The 24549-nt window shown below is 41.7% G+C and overlaps 1 protein-coding gene and 1 non-coding gene across 5 annotated transcripts in view; one reads left to right on the top strand and one right to left on the bottom strand.

Annotated features, from left to right (window-relative positions):
* Nucleotides 1-17710, top strand: part of itgb5 (integrin, beta 5) — a 41918-nt gene extending 24208 nt beyond the window's left edge. For 2 of the 4 annotated variants that reach the window (XM_061791704.1, XM_061791703.1), the window contains exons 12-16: nt 10535-10757; nt 10976-11076; nt 13231-13350; nt 14431-14597; nt 15653-17710. In XM_061791704.1, coding sequence (XP_061647688.1) covers nt 10535-10757; nt 10976-11076; nt 13231-13350; nt 14431-14597; nt 15653-15742 — 701 coding nt within the window. In that variant the 3' untranslated portion in view covers nt 15743-17710. Of the gene's footprint in view, nt 1-10534; nt 10779-10864; nt 11077-13230; nt 13351-14430; nt 14598-15652 lie in introns of those variants that run through there. The other 2 variants (XR_009791038.1, XR_009791037.1) reach the window with 2 other exon arrangements.
* A 4633-nt stretch (nt 17711-22343) lies between these two features.
* trnas-gcu (transfer RNA serine (anticodon GCU)) lies at nt 22344-22425 on the bottom strand. Its single transcript has one exon. It is a non-coding gene; the product is annotated as a tRNA-Ser (tRNA).
* Between the last annotated feature and the right edge of the window lie 2124 nt (nt 22426-24549).

The following is a 24549-nucleotide window of genomic DNA, read 5'->3' as shown; positions in this document are numbered from 1 at the left end:
TATATATATATATATATATATATATATATATATATACATATATATATATATATATATATATATATATATAGCGCATTTCCTACACAAGGTAACTCGATATGCGTTAAATGATTAAAAGCATTTAAAATAAAGACAGCTTAGAAACCTTGAAAAACAAAAAGAAAAATGTATAAAAATAAAGATGAAAAAAAAACAGAAATGCAAGAAAGATCATTTAAAAGTGGAATTGCGCTAATATACTCAACCGTAAGCATGAGTTGTGTGTTTTGTGACAGACTACTACCATGACACGACAGTATTATTCATTTACCCAATTGCAGCTGCTTACTGTTGTTGTTTTTTCTGGGGGTCAGCCATCTGTTTAGGTGAAGCCTTTATTTTCATTTGTTTCCGTGTTTTTGTAGGAGATGGAAACCCATGTTGCTCGACCGCGTGCATTTCAAGTAGTAATTCCTGTTCCGTCGAACCCACAACATTGCTGCTGACTGTGCAGCACTCAGCATTCAACAGTTTGCAGATTCTTAAAATAGTCACAGCTACAGGATAGTGACCGCCCCACTTTACCTCACAAATGCAATCTGCATTTTTTTGCACGCCATGTGTGTTTTATGTGTGTGTTCCATATATAGTAAATGGGAACACACGTTTTCTTTCTCAACTGCTCCGTTTGGTCCATGTGAGAAATTGCTTGTTTAAAAAATCAAAACCACGGGGGTGAGTCCCACATTTTCCATCACTGTAGCATTTCCGTTCCTTTGAGAATTTGTTATATTATTGAAGTACTCAAGGTACCAGGCCACAATATTAGATACACTTACGCAATGTCACTTTCTAGATCTAATCGTTGTCAGTGGCTTTACAAAGCATCATAGAAGAAAAGATTGCTTCTTTGTGAAAGGTGTTACATGCGCCGTTCTGCCTCAATTACAGCTCCTCATACACCTTCGGCACCTTCCAAAGGTGGAATACTGCCAGGTTGACTTTGTCCCCCCCCCCCCCAATTCTGTGTCAGTGCCGTTTATACAAATGTAAGACATGGTGGGGGAAAACTGTATAGGGGCTACAAGTGTCATCTAACCTAGGTTTATAGCTTTCATACTACCGACAAGGCTCAAAATTGCCAGGTCAACTTCGGGTTCATGGTTCCTTCACTCAACGGAATTCAGTCCCTGAGGTAAAACTCATTCACCGTCTCCTCTTTTCTCATTGAGACGTGACTCGACTTGACCGTGACAGACAAAATCCTCCAGCATGGCTGATGGAAAAACTGAGTTCCCCTGGCCTTATCCCACCTCATTGCAACTGCTAATACCCTGCACTAGAAACCTGATCCTTTTAGCCGCATGGATGCCATAAGAGGGAATACCAGAACTGAACTGTTTGTTGCACATGCATCTGCGGGCAGGTGTGTTGATTCCCAACACAAGTTATGTGTGTGTGTGGGTGTGGCAGGTTTTTGGGTGGTTCTTTAGCCTGTAGCCATGGATGATTATTATTACTCCCAGGCTGCTGACAGATGCGTTGCTTACTCAGCAGATCCATCCATCCATTTTCTACCGCTTATCCGAGGTCAGGTCGCGGCGGCAGTTGCTTTAGCAGGGACGCCCAGACTTCCCTCTCCCCAGCCACTTCATCCAGCTCTTCCGGGAGCATCCCGAGGCGTTCCCAGGGCAGCCGAAAGACGTAGTCTCTCCAGCGTGTCCCGGGTCGTCCCCTGGGTCTCCTCCCGGTGGGACGTGCACGGAACACCTCACCGGGGGGGGCGTCCAGGAGGCATCCGAATCAGATGCCCCAGCCACCTCATCTGGCTCCTCTCGATGTGGAGGAGCAGCGGCTCTAATCTGAGATCCTCCCGGATGACCGAGCTTCTCACCCTATCTCTAAGGGATAGCCCGGACACCCTGCGGAGGAAACTCATTTCGGCCGCTTGTATCCGGGATCTCGTTCTTTCGGTCACGACTACTCAGCAGATGTCAGTCATAATTAAATAAACAGGAGCGAGTGACTTAGGGGGCGTTTTTTTTAATGACTCAAAGACAGTTTATGATAAGAACCTTCATTTACTATGTGACGTCGCCACCTACTGGCTCGGCATGCATAGTTCCGCTTTGTTAGTGAAGTTTAGTTCGTACTATCCTTATTATCCTTTTTGATATATTAATCATTTTCATGATACTGCATTGCACGAGCTACAGACTTCAGGGGCGCTTCAACACTGTTTACGTGTTTGGTAATGGCAGCGCTGTCAAGTTGATCACGCTGTTTACTGTAACAGAAAATAGTGCACGTCAAACTTCCCGATCCTTCTAATTGCGACCACTGCTCGTTTAGGTTTTGCCAGCGACACAGAGGAGACTTAATGTTATTTTCTCATCGCCACCAACGCAGTGTCATGAGACATGGCATTTCTCGACTCGTGCAGTTTTAAGAGTAGACAGAAACTCAAACTTTATATGCAGTAATATTGCTGCAACCGCATTTTAACCACAGATAAGTGGATGACCCTCTTTCGAGAGCAGACCCCAACAAAGTCAAAGTTTTTATTAAATTGTATGTTTTCCCTTGGCACTCACTCCCATCCTCCATATAAACGACATGGAAGTAGTTTTTGTTTAATTCTTCTTCTGTAATTCAAACCAGTTAATGAAAACCTCCCTGGTGGCAGTGTCAAATGTGAAAGTTTCCACCCTTAATGTGTTGTCTCCTTCTTATCACAACTGAAGGAAAATATTCCAACTTTTAGCCCTGGAAGATGATTACTGATCATTTATAGTACAGTAATGTCAGGGTCTCTACGCAGAGCAAACATTTAATCATCAGTTCATGACTATATTTGCACTTGTGATAAAAGCCTTAATTAAGTTCCCCATCAGCAGTTTGTTGGGTAAGAAGAATCTCTTCCTCTTATGTTGGTTTTTCTGGTTGCTGACTGTCGCTTTTTTTGGGCCGTCGTCTTGATTCAGTTGAAGTGTGTGGGAGACCACCAACAGGTTGCATCCTGTCCACGACTGTGTTACTCCTTCCAGTAGCTCCGTGGGTGCACCTATTTGTCTCCTCTTAAGTCTTCTGCTCAAAGGCTAAATCAGCCATCCTCCGTGACCAAACTGTGCTCCTCACCCACAGCCGCCTGTCATTAAGTGTGTTGGTTTTCACTTCTCTGAGTCGTTTTCTGCATGGGTGCCACGGACCAACTACACTCCACAGTAGATCAGCTCGATCCAGTTTCCCCTCACAGTAAGACAATCTGTCTGAGGAGTCCAACTAAAGACATGACACAAGCCACAAGCGCACGGAACCACAATGAGCCATTGCTTTGGAAACTGATCACCAAGCAGCTCTTTTTTTTTTTTTAAAGCATGTTTGTGCATATGAATGTGTCGTGTATGTGCACACAAAAAAAAAACATCTCTAGCATTATAGAAACTCTTGATTTCACAGATGCTGGAGAAATGTCTTGGCAACTGAGAAACAACTCATAGTCCACATGATCACTTCCTTCGAGACTGGAGGTGAACACTACCAATAACACTTTGCAATTAAGTTGACCACCAAATTTCCTGGCTTCACAAAAGGAAGAAAACCAAAAACGTTTCATCTAAACAAAACCAGAATAATGGTTCTTGGGTTATGATGGAGAGTTTGTGTTAGCACGCAACGTTGGCCAGTGTGTTGTTTATCCTTGTTGAATATATTGGGGAGCTTTTATATTACTTTTAATGAATAAGGAATTGTTAACCTCTGCCTTTAGAAATATTAGCCATTTTGATGGGACATGCTCTTAGGATCGCCTGGTGTACTTTGGTAAAATTGCAAATGATGACGTACAGTATTTATTTCAGGTCTGCTGGGATGTCCCACAGGAAATTTGAAGCAGTTCACATTTCATCATCCCTCAGGACACAAAATCCATTCTTACTTTCCAATTTTTTAATAGTATATAATTTCTCTGTGGGCTTTTCGATTATAACTCGAGAGTTTCATCTGGATTTTTAGAAATATGTAAAAGGGGCAATCCCTCATTGCAACGTTGCATTTTTTCATTTTTATTTTCTTATGCACAGAAGCACACCGCAGCCGCCAAAAGGCTCATTCAAGTCTTTGCCCTGCCTCTGCGATAATTCACTCAACCCGCCACATTTAAACATCAAAAGGGCTTACACTTCTTTAGTTTTGTGTCATACAATACGTGATCATGTTTAAAGTTCCAAAAGTTCCTAGCAGGGTGAAGGTCATGCTATTAAAATATATTTTTTTTCCCTTCAGTGCTGCACGCCCATTGACACACATTTTACACTTTGGCAATTTTGCACCTAACGACGCAGAAGGCAAGGCACTAAAAATATCCCGGCAGCTAATTTCCTCTTCATTTAGTCTTCAAATATTGACTTAAGCTCCTTTGAATTTGATGATACAATCCAGCTTGACCCCAGGCAGAAAAATATAGCAGCACGTAATTTTTAGAACTGAAGCCGCACTTCTTGTGCTGGCACGTTTTACTGGGGGAAATTCTTTTGGATCCCATAATTGTGCCTTCAATGAGCCAACACAGTTAGTATGCAGTCTATCGTATACGGTAAAAGCGGCGTCAAGCCTTTTGAGTTGGGAGTTCCAGCGCCAAATTGCACTGAAAACTGTAGTGGAAAAGTTTTAAGGGCTTTCTCAGCTCCTGTCAGATCTGAGCAGCTTTTATTTATCTTAACATATTGCACAGATTTGGTCACATTTTCAGTTGGAACTTAAGCGCAAAGTGAAAATGTTCCAACAGCATAGTGAAGAAGTACCATAACAAAGCCTCGAGCGCTGTGCGGAAAGGCACTCCTCGATTTTGTTCCAGCAAAATTTGTCAACTTAATGACGGGGTGCCACATTTGTTGCTCAAGACCAAAGTAGATTTTGGGGTCAGTTAATTAAAAAAAAAAAAAAAAAGGGGGGGGGGGGGCTTTTTTTTCTTTTTTCCTTTTTCCATTTGAGTCACAATTGAAATCATTACCCTTGCCAAAATGCCTCTTTCACTCAGAAATCACACGTCACCATATACCCACCTTTGCCTTTTTACCCAAAACCCAGTCAAGTTGGGATATTGCCACCACAACATGCGCATTCTCACCACAACAAGTAATCCCGCAATCAGTTAATTAGATGATGTCAGCACCAACTAGAAAGTACCTGCTAACAAACAAAAATCAGGCTCTAACTTTAACTTTTGTCCAAGAATTGTGCTCTTTGTGTGCCCACAGAATGAGTCCCCTGGAACACAAAAGACCGAAAGTGTTTTGTATGCTAGCAGACTTTTTGAGCAACAAGTTCACGTCGAGGCAGCTGAACTTTTATTTTGTTGTCCGCAAGGTTCTGTAAGAAAAGTACAACATTCTTTGTCCTTAATTGCCCAAGCAACACTGTTGCCGAGGTGACAAATGACAGCGGGCTGCACTCCATGCTTAATCATATTATTTTCTTTTTTTTTTTAAGCACTGTTCCCTGTTGCTTGTCCAGATGACATTGCACCACCCTGACCACTGCCTTGATGAAACTAAATGTTTCCTGTTCATTTTTTTGTTTTTTTGTTTTTTTGTTTTGTTGTTTTTTTTTGGGTCATCATCTTCCATTCCAGGCTTGCGGTAGCAGTTGGAACCATTCCAATCCCAGACTGTCATTATTGGTCTTTAGATGGAGGGGCACACCTAGTGACCTAGTTACTCCCTCAAAACTTTCCATTGGAAGTGCTTATGAAAGGACACTTAATAGCCCATTAGTTTGTTATTACAGGAGGTTTAGGATTAAACTTTAAATATTTTCCCTTTACCGGGGAAAGTTATCACTTCGGAAGTCTCTAGACTAAAATCCCAGGTCTAAAACATTGATTCTTCTTATCTTGACATACAAAGGGGACATAGTGAAGTAGAGCGGCTGCTCAGTACAGTATGTAGTGTTGAATTTGCTGATTTCTGATGTAATATCAGTGGTAGTTAACACCCAAGGCTCACTGCCCAGACCCCTTTGTTTTAACTGTCTCTGACGTCACCACACATCTAATTATCTGAATGCGCAAAGTCGCACCAGCTGCGTTAGCACACTATAGGGACACACAGTATCCGAACACGTTATTCCACATCGGCGAGCTCTGTCAGAAAGGTACATGTGAATAGATGTCAGCTCTACCATTAAGCTTTTTTCCTGGTAGGCAGTGTCAAAGGAGCATAGGTTATTTGGAAGAGTTCAGTTGTGTTGTTCAGAGATGATTCTGTACAGAGACCTGACTTCCTTCTACTTTCAGGCAGCTGACGAGTGATCCGACTTGCAAGTAAAATTGTGAAAGTTCTATGGAATAAGTGTTTGAGGTTTGACAAAGTATTACATCTTTTAGTTAAGTGAGGTCAAATCCAGGTCTCCAGAGCCTGTGCTCAGGACTACAAACATCTAAATGTGACTGCTAGTAAGTTGTCTGACTCATTTCTTTCTTCAGAATTCATCACATCTGCGTGCGTTTCACTAGGGATCGGGAAGTCCGTCCTGAAGCCACAAAGTTATTTACATGTGGATTCTGTTTTGATTTGTTACTTTGCAGAATCTGATGCTATCTGATCTGTTCTTGCATGTTTATTTATACATTTTCCGCAAATAGTGGCCAGGGGTGCAAGAACAAAATTGAAAAGACTATTAGGGAGAAATGCCGAAAAACTGACTGGAATGAAACAAGTCCAGTCTGTAGCCTCGGGCGGAAGCGAGGCTGCCTTGAAGTGCATCCATCCCTTTCAAAGGTAGATTTACTTTGTGCCCAGCGGCAACGGCTGCCCCGTTTCAGGACCATCCCATTTTGTCCACGGTAGCCTGAAAACGGCCTGCTAAGGCCACCGCGAACATAGTGCAAAGGTAGCTTAAGAATACAATGGTTGCTATTGCTCTCACGCCTTTCTATACCGTGGGCTCAGATATGCTCCGTAGCTGGCTAGGTGCCCGTCAACCATGTTTTATCCATAGAAAGCCTTTGCAGGAAGTGAAAAACATGTCAGGCCTTGATGACTAGTCTGGGGGCGTGCGACGTACTGGCATCTGTGGTAGTGCGCGGGCCAAACCGTTAGTGTCTTTGAGCTTTCAGGGCACAGCAGCCCCCTCATGACCTTTCACCGCAAGTGCATCGACCTTGAGAAAACTTCGAAAGCCCAAACAAAACTTGAATATGGAGACAAAAATGGCCAAAATTCCACTACATTTCAGGCAAACTGGGCTGCGGTGGCCACCAGGAACATAGTGTTGACAAAGCTTCAGCAATCGCACTAAATGAATACAGTCTTTGTAAGGGGCAAATACTGTATTGTCTAGTAACTTTTCACTGATAACAGCCTCCCTCTGTCAAGGACCCCTCTCGTTGTGGGAGGGCACATGGCGAGACCAATCAGTGTTTCAACAAGGCCCCCGCAAAACATTGCCTGCACCTGAACTGGATTAGTTCCAGACTAGCTCAGTAGTGAATAAGTGTGGTGCCAAAAAGAAGACGTTGGTGATGAAACGATGTTGGGCCTCATTCACTAATAAATGTGTAGAAATGTTGCTTACTCTGTGCACCAGTTGAGCGTATATGCAAAAACACAGTTGTGGATTCATGGCACATGCATACTGGCCAATTTTCTTCTCACCACTGCGTATGTTAGTGAATTTAGAATTCATTCTAAATGTCAGGCTCATACCCACGAGCTGCAATCTGCTATTTCCGTATAAAATCTACGTAGATGCGAGGAGGTTAAGTTGTGAGAGAGAGCCCAAAAACCTTTATAACTTTCTTAATCTATTTTCCTCTTTCCTACTTTCTAAAGGTTGGTATCATCGGAAAGCTTGCTGAACACATAAACGGAAAACGTAATAATGATGTTATTTCTCCAGTGGAACATCAATTTCGCGGACTGATAGGGAGAGGGGTCTTCCATGAAATCCGATTGTCCGTTAAATTGAAGCAGTTTTTTGTGGGCTAAAAACACCAGCACAGCACAAAATTATTGTACAACCCCAATTCCAATGAAGTTGGGAAGTTGTGTTAAACAGAAATAAAAACAGAATACAATGATTTGCAAATCATGTTCAACCTATATTTAATTGAATACACTACAAAGACAAGATATTTAATGTTCAAACTGGTAAACGTTATTGTTTTTAGCAAATAATCATTAACTTAGAATTTTATGGCTGCAACATGTTCTAAAAAGGCTGGGTGGGACAGGTGGCAAAAAAGGCTGAGAAAGTTGAGGAATGCTCATCAAACTCATCTTTGGAACATCCCACAGGTGAACAGGCTAATTGGGAACAGGTGGGTGCCATGGTTGGGTATAAAAGGAGCTTTCCTGAATTGCTCAGTCATTCACAAGCAAAGATGGGGCGAGGTTCACCTCTTTGTGAACAAGTGCGTGAGAAAATAGTCGTCATTGTCAACGTCTTTTCCATGGACGCCCCTGCTTATTTCAGCAAGACAATGCCAAACCACATTCTGCACGTGTTACAACAGCGTGGCTTCATAGTAAAAGAGTGCGGGTACTAGACTGGCCTGCCTGTGGTCCAGACCTGTCTCCCATTGAAAATGTGTGGCGCATTATGAAAATACGACAACGGAGACCCCGGACTGTTGAACGCCTGAAGCTGAACATCAAGCAAGAATGGGAAAGAATTCCACCTACAAAGCTTCAACAATTTGTGTCCTCAGTTCCCAAACGTTTATTGAATGTTGTTAAAAGAAAAGGTGATGTAACACAGTGGTACACATGACCCTGTCCCAGCTTTTTTGGAACGTGTTGCAGCCATAAAACTTTAAGTTAATGATTATTTGCGAAAAAACAAGAACGTTTATCAGTTTGAACATTAAATATCTTGTCTTTATAGTGTATTCAATTAAATATAGGTTGGACATGATTTGCAAATCATTGTGTTCTGTTTTTATTTATGTTTAACACATCGTCCCAACTTCATTGGAATTGGGGTTGTAAATAAATATATATTTTTAAAAGCTTTAAAATGTATCCAAATTTACCTTATTGGATAAAATGGGTCATTATGAGTTTCAAATCGACACTATTTTCTGTCCGTTAATTTCGAAGTCCGTTAAATCAGGGTCCGTTAAATCTAGGTTCCACTTAATTAATTATGAAGTTAAATTATAGATCCTGGCACTCAAAACATGCATAGAAAAAAAAGTAAGAGCCGAGAACACTGCATAACTTGTTAAAATACATAGCAAGGAATAAATATAGCACAGGAAAGAGGCATTTGTTGTTGATAAAATTATTTTTTTTGTCCTCTTCGACTGTTAGGTCAAGCAGAAAGGACGACCTGTATATCCCTTTTATGCCGGAACAGTTTTACTGTGTCACAGTGGACTTTATTTTAGTATTTTGATGGATATTTGAGAACCAGTTGATCAGTCGAACAGGACAAGGTTTCTCTGGGTGAGTGGGGGGAAAAAAAAGACAACAAATGCCAAAGCACTAACAGTAAACAACATGAGGAAAGTAAACCATTATATACCTAGAACAATGAATGCCACATTAGATATGAGAGTTATATTTGGCAGTAGTGCTACAAACTGTGAGGGAAGAACAGGACAAGATAGGACAGGACAATGACAGGAGGGGAAGCATGCAGGACAAGGGTCGTGAACCCGGCTGTAGAACTGAAGTGTGGTGGGAGTGGCTATGTAAATTCTAAACTTCTACAGTGAATGAGGCCAAATGTTTGTTGTGAAAGAATTACGAGAAGTCTTTTTGTGGAAATCCCGGTAGCTGCATCAAAATCCTCTGGAAAAACTTCCAATGTATAGTGTATTTTTGAGGTGCAGTTTACCAACCATTATTATGGGAGGCCAGCTATCACTGTCAGCCTTCCTTTGTTGTTCATGCCGCTGTTGGGGCCTGTAAAACCCACCTTTCTCCCGAGTTTTTCCATTGTCGTCATTCTGTATAAACAACACTGACACAGAATGGGGGGACAAAGTGGATCCAGCAATTTTCCGGCACCAGAGGTAGTATCAAAGCCGCAGCAGTTGTGACTGACAGTGTAACCCCTTTCACACTTCTCCTGCCCCGTTGTGTTGAAGACAATTGCCACCGTCAGACAACAATGTTTTACATTGCACCAGACACTGGCACTGACGTCGCCTGACTGCAGGATGCAGTGTTGCTGTGCAAAAGCGCACACAGTTATGGGAATACCATGCTTCTTTGGGTTCTGTGTGAAAGACTCAGGCCAATAAATGATGCACCCATTTTGTAGGATCACTGTGTTGAATCTTCCACTTGGGATTCCAACCCTAATCCTTTTTTCATGTCACTCCAGAGGTTATTGCGGGTCAGTTGTTGAGCATCGTTAGGATCCCATGGTTGTCTGTCTTGCAGGCAAAGGTCAAGCCAAGTCACTGGCTTTTCCACGCGTGCCAGATTAAAGGATAGCCGCAATGTTTCTTTGACGTCTTTGCCTAACGAGTTCATACAGGTCAGGTTTACTCCGAAATAAGTTGGGCTTGAATTGCTAACTTCTTCTTCACTCTCCTCGACAGGCCACGGCGAGTGCCACTGCGGCGAGTGCAAGTGCCACGCGGGCTACATCGGGGACAACTGCAACTGCTCCACGGAAACGGCGTCGTGCATCGCTGACAATGGGCAGATGTGCAGCGGGCGCGGCAACTGCGTGTGCGGACGCTGCCAGTGCACGCACCCTGGCGCCTTCGGCGACACGTGCGAAAAGTGCCCCACCTGCCCGGACGCCTGCGATACCAAAAGGTACGAAACAGGAACGCTACGGTACGTAGGTGAGATCTAAAATGGTTGAAGTTGATTTGGTCGTATCAGTTAATGTACTGGAATCTGCCACCGGTGTGTTTAAGCAGTTTGACAGCAGCCCTAAACCACACCAGTAATAACAAACATAACTTTCGAAGAGTGGGCATTTTTCTTTTCCATAAAACGGCTCCCTCCTCCATGTCTTCCTCCTCCTGAAGAGAATGCATTGAGTGCCGGCTTTTCAACTCGGGAAAGATCTCAGACAACCAGACTTGCCAGCGTCTGTGCAAGGATGAAATCATCACAGTGGAGACACTCAGTAAGTAAACACTGTCCACGAGCGCGCGCGCACACCCACAGCTGTATTCACATCTGTGCCAGCATTCTTCTTGGCCTCAAAGACCTTGCGGAGTGTCATTATTTTAGAGAGCTGCTTGAAGCGTCAGTGGGTGACACACTTCTGCTGCTTAAATCAAAAACACTTCCAAGTCAGTGCATATTGAGAACAATCAGAAGTTCGATTTTTGGTACATTTACAGAACAACTTGGCCTCACCTGTGTGTGACATCATGGAAGAGTTGAAGTGAAGTTCTTCCAAAATGTGATCCAGCTGCATAGCTACACTCAGATGTCACACTTCTTTAATTCAGACTCCTCCCGTGTGTAAGCACTGATTTAACACTGTTTTTCCTCAAATAGTGGCCATCCGCTCCCTTTCGCTTGTATTCTGCCGGAATGAACGACCGAGTGTACACTTTAACAAATAAATACCTCACCTCAAATAGAAACCTATGATTTTCCCCCAAGTAACTGCAGTTAGTTTATTGTAAGTACAGTGGTACCTTTACAATATTTCCTGAAGTATTGTAGTAGGCTCCGTTCTAATTGATGCTGCCCTAATTAATCTCAGTGCAGACCTCCTATATTTAAGATTGAAGCGTATTAAGACCAAATTTCCTCAGGTCGCTGTATTAATGCATCATCCACCTCAACAACTTAATGTCTCACCTTAAATAGACACTAGTTTCCCCCCCAAGTAACTACTAGGCGATTGTGGCTGTTATTTTTACTCCACCTTAGTTCCTCAAATAGTGCGCTCACCTCTAATAGATGTCGTGCCCCAAATGGTCACAGGATGGTCCTCCTTTATTTAAGCACTTTGAGTATAGTTATACGTTCTTTGCTCAAATAATGGCCTAATTGAGACCTTGTTCCCAGGTGGTCCTCTTGTATTTAAGAACTCTTGTACTATGTTTCCTACTGAAATAAATATGCACAACCTCAAATAGACACATCTATCCCCCAAAATAACAGTGCTAGGTGGCTGTAATTATCTTTACTATATAGCCACTTTCACAGTTTGTAATGCACCCTTACACAAGCCTTTGTGCAAATAGATGCCTGGTAGCCTCTGCAGTTGAGTAAATAATCCCCCCCCCCCCCCCCACCCCCACTGTTAAGTGCAACATAATTCGGCCCAGGTGGCAGATGTCTGTGCGTCTGCGTGCGTGATGTCGCTGTTGAATCTATTTTCGGAGCGCTGCGTGTTGGCCCAATTCTGACGTGATTCATAGCATTCCTCGCTTGTCGGATCAGCCCTAATAGACTCCATATGTACATTCCACATACAACCAGAGGAGGGAGGGCTTTGTGGTCTGATCCCCTCTTCCTTCTTCGCACACACAGACACACACACGCGTGCACGCACACAGAGACCAGTGAACATTGAGTCAAAATGGGACAACGTGAGACCATATGATTTTTCCCTCCATGCTGGATTGTTTATGTTGATGCACTACTGTCAGTCCAGGCGTGTGAGCTGTGTGTCCTCTTTTATACTGAAATAATTACTTTATACCAACAATCTAATGAGATCCAATATAAAAACTGCGTTAAAAAAATAAAAAGAACGAGCGCAGACCACTTTCTGGATTTTTCGGACGTATCCATTTTCTGAGCCGCTTCCCCTCACGAGGGTCGCGGGCGTGCTGGACCCTATCCCAGCTATCATCTATGAACGTTTTCTTTATAAAATTACATTTTTTACCCTAAAGAACAAACTGGTAAATAAATACTGTAGATTTGGTAGGGGGGAAAATGGGTCACCATATGCAGGCAGCACAGCGCACTAGTGGTTAGATCTTCTGCCTCACAGTTCTGAGATTCTGGGTTCCATTCTCAGCTCCCCCTTCTGTGTGGAGTTTGCATGTTGGATACTCCGGTTTCCATCCACATTCCAAAAACATGCATGTTCAGTTCGTTGGTACTCTAAATTTCCCATAGGTTTGAATGTGAGTGTGAATGTTTTTGTCTATGTGTGCCCTGCGGTTAGAAGGCAACCAGTCAAAGGTTTCTGTTTTGTTTCTTTTACAAGAATCTGAATTATATCCTCTTATCAGAGTGTGTGTGATTGAGTGTACCTAATGGTGTGTCCGTTGGGTGGGTGTTTTTTTTGTTTTTTTTTTTTTTCTAGAAACGGACGTGCCGGGTGCCGTGCTGTGCCTCTACAAGACGGACAACGACTGCGTGATGAAGTTCACGTACTCTGAGCACGCCAGTGGACTGTCTGTTCTCACCGCCCTGACGGAATCGGGTGGGTTTCTGCTTGCTTTTTACTTTGCGACATGACTGACACGCACCCTTTGTAGAAGTAAACAACTTGAGAACTTCTCCACTTGGGTGAGGGGTCCAGTTCATACGTCTACAGTCCAGGGGTGTCAACCTCATTTTTGTTGCGGGCCAAATCGTAGTTATGGTTTCCCTTAGAGGTCTGTTATGAACCCATATAAATGTATGATCACTTCTTCAGTTTATATACATAAAAAAAAAGGATGGATAACTACTTTTGAAATCAGAAGCCAGTATCAAGTTGTATGTTCAACTATTATTCAGTTTATTTTGAAAGGAGGATTGGTCAGAAAAACGCTTGCAATATCTCAACATTATTCGAAGTGAAGACAATTTGCCATTTTTAGCAAGAAACATGAAGTCGAGACACATGATTTGCTTTCGCAGGCCACGTAAAATAATAGCGTGTGGGCCAGATCTGGCCCACACGCTTTGAGTTTGACACCTATGTTATTCACAACCTTAAATTTCACAGATGCATAAATGATTTGTTGCAACTGCATCAGTACAGCAATTATTTTTTCAATTTCCTCTGTTGCAATACATAATTTTGTCAATTTATATCCTATCCTGCAAAGTGCTTGAATTTTGTCTCCAAATTTTGTGGGTTCTTCTTTTTTTTTTAGAAATAGAATAAATACAGTTTCTATAAAATAATTGTGTTAATTATGAACATATCCGGGGACCGAACCATGACACAAATGGTGAAAATCCAGGAGTAAGTAATGTCACCCCCAAAAGATTTATACTTGCCTCTACATGCCACAAGTTAGGGGCAAAGCACTATTTTTGTACTGGTATTACTTTCATTGCTTTGACATGTACAAAAATATGACAAGGGGGGAGTTGTTCAATGAAGAATGGAGGATAGGTTCCAAAATAAATGCAAATAGGTAAATTTGCGAATGCCAAACTATGCGGTAGTTCACTGTCATCTAGTATTGTCTAAACGAACTGCATGACAAAGAAATTAATTATTAAAACGTTAAAAAGTTATTGTTTTGTCTAAAAAGTTCCAACTCGTGTTTTTTTTCTCCTTCGTCAGAATGTGGCGGTGGTCCGGACGCCCTCATGGTCCTGCTGGCGGTGGTGGGCAGCATCCTGCTGGTGGGCGTGGTGCTACTCGGCGTCTGGAAGTTGGTCATCACCATCCACGACCGCCGGGAGTTCTCGCGCTTCCAGAACGCTCGCTCGCGTGCACGCTACGAGATGGTAGGCGAGACCGCTATCATACAATCACCTGGGTAGTTTCCCCAGGTTGTGACCCAACTGCGGATTGTATCTGGCTATATGGCTATAGGACCTCTGACTTCCCGCATGGACCTCTGACCAGCACGGAGCTCTGACTTCCATATCAGGCTCTCTCCGGTTGTTGTCTGGTTGTTTCTGGTTATGTGATTACGTTTGGTACTTTCTGGTTACGTCTGGGGGCGGCACGGTGGTAGACTGGTTAGCACAGCTGCCTCACAGTTCTGAGGACTGGGGTTCAAATCCCAGTCCCAATCCCATGCCTTGCCTGTGTGGAGTTTGCATGTTCTCCCCGTCCCAAAAACACGCGTCGTAGCTTAATTGAAGACTCTAAATTGCCCGTTGGTGTGAATGTGAGTGCGAATGGTTGTTTGTTTATATATGCCCTTGCGATTGGCTGGCAACCAGTTCAGGGTGTACGTCTGGTTCTTTCTGGCTCTGTCTGGTTGTATGGTTGTATCTGGTTGTGCCTGGTTATTTCTGTTTGCCTGGCTTTGTCTAGTTCTTTCTGGTTTTGTTTAGTTCCTTCTGGTTGTGTTGTTGTGTCTGGTTCTTTCTGGTTGTGTGGTTTTATGTGGTTGTGCCTGTCTTTTTTTTTAGGTTGTGTGTGTAAGGTACATTCTGTTTTTGTCGGGTTCTCTGGTAGTATCTGGCTCTGTCTGGTTGAATGGTTGTATCTGATTGTATCTGGTTCCTTCTGGTTGTGTCTGGTTATTCATGGCTGTGTGTGGTTGACTGGTTTTTCCTGGATCTTTATGGATGTGTTTCATTCCTTCTGCTTGTTTGGTTTTGTCTGGTTCTCTCTGGTTGTGTGGTTGTACCTAGTTATATCTGGTTGTTTGTGCCTGGTACTTTCTGTTTGTCTCTGGTTCTGTCTGGTTGTAATGTGGCTCTGTCTTGTGGTTGTATCTGATTGTGTCTGGTTTTGTCTGGTCCTTTCTTATTTTGGTATGTAATTGTGTTTGATTCTTTCTGGGTGTGTCTGATTCTTTGTGGTTATTTCTGGTTCCATCCCGCAGGCATCCAACCCGCTCTACAAGCAGCCTGTGTCGTCCAGTTTTGGGGAGACAGACGTGTTCGACAAGCCCTACAATGGAGGGGTCCACTAAGCCCTCGGCATGTGGGGCGGCAGGACCGGTCCAGCAAGTGGGACCCATATGGGGGGCATGGGGCCAATGCGGACTGAGGCCTCCCCCTACCTCAACAGGGACACAGAAGTGAAAATAAATGACAAAAGAATTTCACGTCATCGCATTGATGAGCGAGGCATCAACAGCTGAACGTTAGCGACAAGCTAAGCTCGCTGCAGATCAGATTTGTATATTTTTTATGAACACTAAGAAATTGTCTTTGCCAGGCTTAACTATGCACCCAGCAGCTTTTTCTACACTAAATCAAATCACTTTCTTGAGAAGAAAGATCGGAGAACACTTTGGAAGCTGCAACCTCAATGTGCTTCTACTAACTTTTTACTGAAAAATGAAGTTATGCATTCATGTTGCATTGCTATTATTCCTTAACGAAACCGTAAACTGCAATTTTGTTCACTGAAGCTTTAGGCTTTTCCTTGATTTACCATTGTTGCCTTTTCCACAAAGATGACTTTCTTCTCCTTTCTGATTGGCTAAAACAACCTTGTGTTTTGGGTTTATAGTGCCACCCGGTGCTTTGGCATGCACATGACAGCATGGTAATGCATTTTAATGTGTCTTCGGACATGCAAGTGGGGTAAAATTTTGAACATACCCGTATATGTGCAGACATAGGTGACATTTGAGGGTATGTGTAATTGTGTGTGATAATGAGTAATTGCAGGTCAGTGTAGTCTCTGCCACCCTTAATGGTGGTCCATTTTTCAACGAAACAGTGTTCCTCCTTTTATGACACTCCCCTCGTTGCCCAATAATTTCAGCTGAAGTGAAAATCAAGCTAGTTTATTGCAAAACGAATTTGGTAGGCCTCAATGATGTAAAGGTCTTTCAAGTAAGAAGCCTTCAAACCATGATGTTAGATGTTAGAGCAGCAGCGAGATAGGCATTTCTTTGTACTAGGTTGGGAAGCACGAGCGCAAGACAACATCAAGATATTATACCAATAATAATATCACAGTGCAGTGCTTATGTGACAATTCATATATTGGGAGGAAAAACATCAAAGAATCTATGTTAAGCGAAACAGTGCCAACTAACAGAAATTTGCGCATTATGCATTTGTAACAAATAATAAGTGACTACAGTACACCTTTATTCTCAATGAAAATACAGTTGTCCACTTAATCTTTGGGTAAAACATTTATAAAAACAGTAATTGGATAGATTTGCCATCATAAATGTTTTTTTTTTTTTGTTTTTTTTACATTTGTCAGACTGATGGTGTGGTTTGCTAAGGTTGGTGTATCAGTGCTGTGCAGTGAGCGATACCAATGGGATGTCAGCCGCCATTTATTTATTTATACAGAACCCAGCAATGACAGGATATTTCAGTGACAGAGTCCGCTTTCATGCAGTGACACTTTATCTTGCCAACAGATAATGTAGGTCTGGTGTGACGTATAAGGAGACAGCTATCTTCAGTGAGTGTCACCGATTAGAATAGTCTTTCACACTGTTTTACAGCTCTGGTGCTACTTCCGAATGCGGGGAAATACCGGCTTTTACAGACAGTTGGAAAAGGGTACTTTGTCCCACTGCTGCTTTCACAAACCGACCAGCAGGGCTTTTTTTCATATGGAAAAATAATAAACTACTTCACCAGCATTTAAATGATTATTTCATAATCTCCAGAGTTGTATAATTAGCAATAACGTAACAGTCTTCAACATTGGTTACTATGAAATTTAAGTAAACAAATTACACTTGCATCTTTAATAATAAACAATAACAAGTGTCAGGTACTTGCGCGCATGTGTGTTACTGGCATTAAGTGTAACTATGGAGTGGGTATGATAGTTTCCTCTGCACAGTTTGGACTATAAGTGACAACGTAGTGGTAAAACATGCAGTTGCACAATCAGGACTGAAGCATGTTTGTGTGACTGCGCAAAAAACGACACAATAAATGAGCTTGTTTCACAAGAAGCAGTGTGTTGTTTGTGCTGTTTAATTTGTGTGCGGTTGTACGTGAGTGCTGTCATTTCCACTTCAGTAAGGAGAGGGAGAATGAATTCGTATTCATGTTTGCCCATATGTACCAAGGACTTTTATTACCACTTTCCATGCGCTTGAAACAAGTCCGTAACACCGGCTGATTGGAGCTGTATGCAGGTAGCACGCACTATTTTTTTACATTACCAAAGCCATTTAGTGTATAGCTAACCTTTCCTTAATTTTTAAAGCCACGATCCCCTTTAACAAACCTGACAAACATGGCGCGCATTGTTTTTTTTTTTCCAAAGCCCATTTTCTGTATAAGTACATTGATTTTACGTCAAACAAAAGCCTTTCCCTAATTTAAGTAATGCACCCTTCACGTCCCTTGACAGTACGATCCCAGGTAAAACATCTCTGCCAAAAACCTTTTTGACAAAAACCAATTAAGTGTAAAGGTATGTTGATTTAACGTCAGAGCTTTTCCCAATTTTTTTTTAAGGCTTTCAACCCCTTTCGGGGCCCCCAAAAGAGTTGGCGCACCCCTTATTGCAAGCAAAACATACACAGACAACCTCCAAAATGGTTTTAAACAAAGCACGTTTAGCGTTGGCATTGAGAGGAGCCAGGTTAGGTGGCTCGGGCATCTGATTAGGATGCCTCCTGGATGCTTCCCTCCCTGGTGAGGTGTTCTGGGCACGTCCCACTGGGAGGAGACCCCAGGGACAACCCAGTACATGCTGGAGAGATTATGTCTCCTGGCTGGCCTGGGAACGCCTCGGGATTTCCCTGTTTGTTTTCAAAAATGTATCCATTCTCAATACCACTTATCCTGTTCAGAGTCACGGGGTGCCGCACCCTATCCCAGTTGAGTTCAGGCAAAAGGCGGACTACACCCTGAACTGGTCGCCAATTCCTCGCAGGGCACATATAGACGAGGTCAACCACTCGCACTCACATTTACATCATCACTGAGTGGAAACTGAACCCACGCTGCCTGCACCGAGGTCAGGCGAATGTACCACTACACCTTCAGAGACTCAAAAATATATTTAGGTATGAATTTTATGTCATTTTTATGTGCACTACATTTGAATTGTTAATCATTATTTAAATAGTTTTTTTTGTTTTTCTATGTTTAAGTGCAGCATTAATGTTCACACTGTGCATAATGTTACAGTGGCTTACAATAATATTAAATATACTTTTTAGGAATAAAACGTCTGTCTTGTTTTTGATGGCTTACTATGCTGTTGTATTTTAATGTCATGATGGTGGTACCTGGAGAGCTAAGTATTTTTTAGGTGGTACTTGGTGTGAAAAGTGTCTCTGTAAGGGCAAAGTTTTTTTTGCGACTTTAGAGGCATATTTTTCCTGACGAATTTGGATTGATCTACAGTAAGAATTTTTGGACTTCAATGGCGAGGTTCCACTGCATATAGAAAATGTCATTAATTAAAAATTATAACAGTATACAAAAATACAGTATTTTGGGAGCGCAGACATCTTTACAAGGCAGACTGTTTCTGTCGAAAAAGACAAGGTGTTAAGTTATGAGCTGCCAACATTTTTTTACCGTGTACGTCATTCAGCGGCCCGAAAAGAAAACATTGGCCTTGTTGACACGGCTGAAGGACAAAAAGATGCAGTTGTTCCCAAACAATCGGAAGAACAAGAGATAAGGTGACATGAGGCGCCGATGGATTCATCAGCGTCATCCAAATAATCAGAGGAACGAATGAGCAATGAGATGAGTCAGCACTTTGAATCTCCCACACCGCTCCGTGCCCCATTGGAGCAAAGCCCGACACAAAACTCACTCTACTAGCCTAAATGCCCTGTTAGGTGTGACAGACAGGATGAAGACGATTGTCAATATTGGAATCCAGCGCACACAAAGTCAAGATCAATTCTATCAATTAACATTAAGGACATGGCTATTTCCGACCATTTTTGTGTATTCTTTGAATTGCAGATTCTTCCAAAAGTTCAGACAACCTCTATGTCTATTAAGAAAAGGTACATAAATGAGAGTACCGCCACTAAGTTTAAGGAGACCATTGCTGTGCCATAAACTGTGAATGCTGAGATAGTTGATGAACTTTTAAATAATTTCACCTGTAAAATCTCAAATGTCATGAATGCTGTCGCTCCTATCAAAGCTAAGACAATCTTGAGGTGACCTCGAACACCGTGGAGGAGCACAATGATGGTCAAGACCTTTAAATCAAAGTTTAGGAAAGCAGAACGTAAGTGGCGAAAAACTGAACTCCAAATTGACTATGACCACTACAGACAAAGTCTTTGTAATTTTAACCAAGACTTAGTCAGGGCTAGACAGCAACACTTTTCTGAAATCATCAGGAAGAACTTCAACAATACTGGCACTCTGTTTGCTGTGGTTGACAAGCTTACAACCCCCCCCCCCCCCCCTCCCCGAATCAGATACCTCCAGAATTCTTAACAGCAGATAAATGCAACGAATTTGCTTATTTGAGTGAAAAAATACATTCCATCAGGTTAAATATCATTCATCCATCAATCCATCCATTTTCTTCACCGCTTATCCTCACTAGGGTCGCGGGCTGCTGGTGTCTATCCCAGCTATTATCGGGCAGGAGACGGGGTACACCCTGAACCAGACGCCAGCCAATCGCAGGGCACATAGAAACAAACAACCATCCGCACTCACATTCACACCGGGTTCTGACCAGAACAAAGAGGTCAGAGCATATTACTCCAATTCTTAAGTCTTTACACTGGCTCCCAGTCAGCTTTAGAATAGATTTTAAAGTTCTGCTACTGGTCTATAAATGGTTTAGATCCTGAATACATCAAAAAAATACTAATGGAATATAAACGCAGTAGGGCTCTGTGATCGACAGACTCAGGTCAAATAGTGGAGCACAGAGTCCACAGCAAATATGGTGAAGTAGTATTTAGCTATGATGCTGCACACAAATGAATAAGTTGCCAACAGAAGTGAAGTGTGAATATTCTTAAATCCAGGTTAACTCTTCTTTTTTTCTCATGCTTTTTTAGAGCATTTCCACTTTTAAATGATATTTCTTGCACTGTACGCTGTTTTAATTGTAATTTTAAAGTACTTCAATGTTTTTTTCTCTTTGTTTTAAGTGTTTATGAACTGTTCTTTGTTTTTAAATGCTTTTAATCATGTAAAGCACATTGAGTTACCTTGTGTATGAAATGCGCTATGTAAATACATTTGCTTTGCTTTGCTTTATTTTGAGGATCTAGGCTCGCTTAGCAGTTCAGTCCCTTCACGTCACATACTTGACGGCTGTGTGACAAAATCCTCTCCAGCTGGATAAGTGTGACCTGGTTTCCTCATTTAAACTTTCGCTTCCTGGGTGTGACTTCTTCATGGGCTTCTCTTTATCTGCTGAACACACACCGTTCGTTAAGCCTTAAAATGGACTCATCATCTTTTGAGAGGATGCAAAAGTGAGAGCGGGGTGAATAAACGGAAATGAACTCCTCTTAAAGTAGCTGGCGTTTTAATGTCGTATGTGTGTAGAATTCATGATCAAAGTTTTCGCTCCAGTATACCCTTAGGGACCCCAACATTAGGTAAACTTGCACATTATAATTCCTTCCAGTCAGTCAGTCAGGGCGGTGCATTTGGTACCTTGGCCTTCAGTTGGGATTTAACCGACTTAATCCACAACCTTTACCCAAATTCTCAAGAGTTGGCACACCCATCAACACACTGAAGAATCGGCACTCCTTATCCCATGCACCATAACGCCTGGCAAAAAGAATAAAAAACAAAAGGCCATGGCTACACTGATATTATGTCAAAGAAAAGCCTTCATGTAATGTTTTTAGTCACACACATGTCCTTCAGCCACCTAAGACAGAGAGTGTTTGGAAAAAGCCTGCTTCACAAAAAGCGTCCAGAACAAACAACACCGTGTGAGTCAGCGTGTTTTTGACGTTTGACCTCCCAGTGCTGAATGCTGCTACTGTCATTGTTAAGGAGTTGCGTGTCAATCATGAGCTTTGTTAAGTTAGACTCAAATGAATATCATCATCGAGCATGTCCACAACGAGTCATAGAACACAACTAGGAAATACCCATCATGCTTTGCACCCAAGTTAATGAAGCACAGGTATATATAGGTAGATAACACGCCCCATTTGAGCTGCGTGCCTACGGCGACGCTAAGCTAGGAGGGTCTAAGTCGTCAGCGCTTCTCATGTGTGTGGACAGCAGGAATAACAGAATGCCAAGGATACCGGTACATTGTGCTGCATACGGTTGCGCAGAATGTCGTACAATTACAGTGCCTTTTTTTTTTTTTTTCAACCTAAGTTAATGTTTTTTTATAGTACACGTTGCCGCCACGTAGGCATGTTAATTAGTCAGGCTGCTATAGCGCACTGGCGTAAATCGTCTTCATTTCTGTGGACTAAAGCGACGATTAGAAAAAGAAAAGAGGTTGCTCTTGATTGTGGCCCTCTGCTTCCATCCAGTGGGTAGTCTGATCCTCTACATGTGCTATTGTGACTTAAATGTAGAACAGTCTTATGACATAAGTGATGTTCTGTATTTAAAATACTGTCCTTTTTTTAAAAAAGCGCTGTTACTCTACAAAAGGATCGACGAGGATGGGATTCGAACCCACGCGTGCAGAGCACAATGGATTAGCAGTCCATCGCCTTAACCACTCGGCCACCTCGTCGTATTAGCAATGTGCTAGCAACACTTCATATATTATGGAGATAACATTCCTGAACAACCAACCCTTGATGTAAAACATACTTTGTTAGTTTTCTGTTTGGCACGTATATGTATTAGTTTTTATGGCATTAATTTATGATCGGTTTGCACAACGGAAATGTACAGACCAATTACATGCAATGTAACTCCTCCCACGTGACACAACTCAGCAAATCAAAGTCCAAGGAAGCAAATTTAGCGTGAGTTTAGGGATAAAATTCCTTCAAAGGATTTTTTTTACTTAATTATGAATTATTATTTCATTTACTTTCATATTTAATGCATTTTTTACAATTTTTGACCTTTTTTGATACCTAGTTTTTAAAAAATATATACTAATCCTTTCATTGCAGTAGGAAAATAAAAACAAGTTTTTGTTTCTCTATTTTTTCTATTTATATTCGCTGGAACCCAAGGGCAGAGCTGAGATGACTCCACCAAGTGGTCAGGAAGGGAATTATGGACGGGGGGCGTCTTTGCTCTGCCATGATGCATACAGCCCTATTTCACTTTTAGTTGTGGACATGATATATAAGTCACTCATTGAGATACATGAATATTTTTAGCATTTCCCTTGATGACCATTTAAATTAAATTAACCACTTCCTTTTTCAGCTCTTGTCCAGTAACATGTGACTTGACGTCACTTCAAGACAGTCATGACTGTTTTTAGGTCATCATTAAAGGGTCAGTAATTTTACCTATTCTTACTTTTATGTAGTTTTACTATAAGGCAGTTAACTTAATATGACACAGTTGAGAAAAACGTATCATTCAAGGCCTTGGGGGCCAGATCACTTTATGTGGCCCACTAAAGCAAATAAAATGTGTCGACATCACGTTTCTTCCGAAACGGATTTATTCTTTTCATTTTGGCAAAAAATCTGTACCAAAATTTTAACTTTTAACAGATATTACAGACATTTTTTTTCACCAAATACTTTCATAGCATGAATGGAACAATAGTTTCATACATTATTTTTAGCTGATTTCGGACAGTTTGTGCTGAATCCAAATATCACATTGGTTTTGCTCAATCAGGTCAACTTTTTAAACTCTTGCTTCGTTTTTTTTTTTTTACGTTTTTGTTTACATGTACAGGTATTTTCGCTTTATATCAGTTGCAACTATTCAATTTACAGTAAGCAAAGTTTGTAACACTTGATTAAACATTTTTTTCTCTTAAAAACTTATCTCCGACGATTATTAACAAAATCAACCTGTCACAAAAATTTAATTGATTTATCGTAATTTCTCATGTGTAATGCGCATCCGGGCAGGTGGTCGACTGGATTGAATGTCTGCCTCACAGTTCTGTGGACTGGGGTTCAATCCCCAGCCCCACCTGTGTGGAGTTTGCATGTTCTCCCCATGCCTGTATATATATATATATATATTACAAATTCTGCCTGGGTATGTAAACTTATGAGCACAACTGTACATATATGCAGTCATATGTACCCCTGTCATATTGGAATGTAAGTGGAGGCTCCAACTTTTTCATTACCACTAGGTGGCATACTAGAATGAAAGTGTACAATTTTTTCATAACCTTTACGGGGTGGCGCCATAGTGGAATGAAAGTGTACAGCTTTTTCATAACCTCTAGATGACAGCATACATTTATAAAATGTGAAAGTCTTTCATTTTCTCCTATACCTATGTGTAATGCGCACTATTGACTTTTTTTGTGGGGGGGGGGGGGATGCGCATTATACACGATAAATTATGGTAGTACAAAAATCAGATGAAAAAAAATCAACTTCGCATAAAACCTGACTTGAACAAGAGAAACAGATGTAATTTTCAGATTCAACAATGCAAAATTGTCCTAAATCAGTTGAAAAATCAGACAACTTAAAAAAATAACTTTTTCAGTATTATTGACCAATCTAACATGTCGAAAATGTCTTGCTGTCTTTGACGATGCAATGTTAATGCCTCAACAAAGTAACAAACATCATGGTTTTTTGGTCTCCTAAAAAGTGATGGTTTTGGAGATGTGAGAATTCTGCCCAATGCCAGCAATGATAATATGATGAGGTGATTATCCATTTATATGACTTTCACAGTCATCACGGCCCTC

The sequence above is a fragment of the Phyllopteryx taeniolatus genome, chromosome 12 (genome assembly GCF_024500385.1).
Source record: "Phyllopteryx taeniolatus isolate TA_2022b chromosome 12, UOR_Ptae_1.2, whole genome shotgun sequence".
Classification (NCBI taxonomy): domain Eukaryota; kingdom Metazoa; phylum Chordata; class Actinopteri; order Syngnathiformes; family Syngnathidae; genus Phyllopteryx; species Phyllopteryx taeniolatus.
Note: the sequence above shows the minus strand (reverse complement) of the source record. Positions and strands in the feature narration are given on the sequence as shown.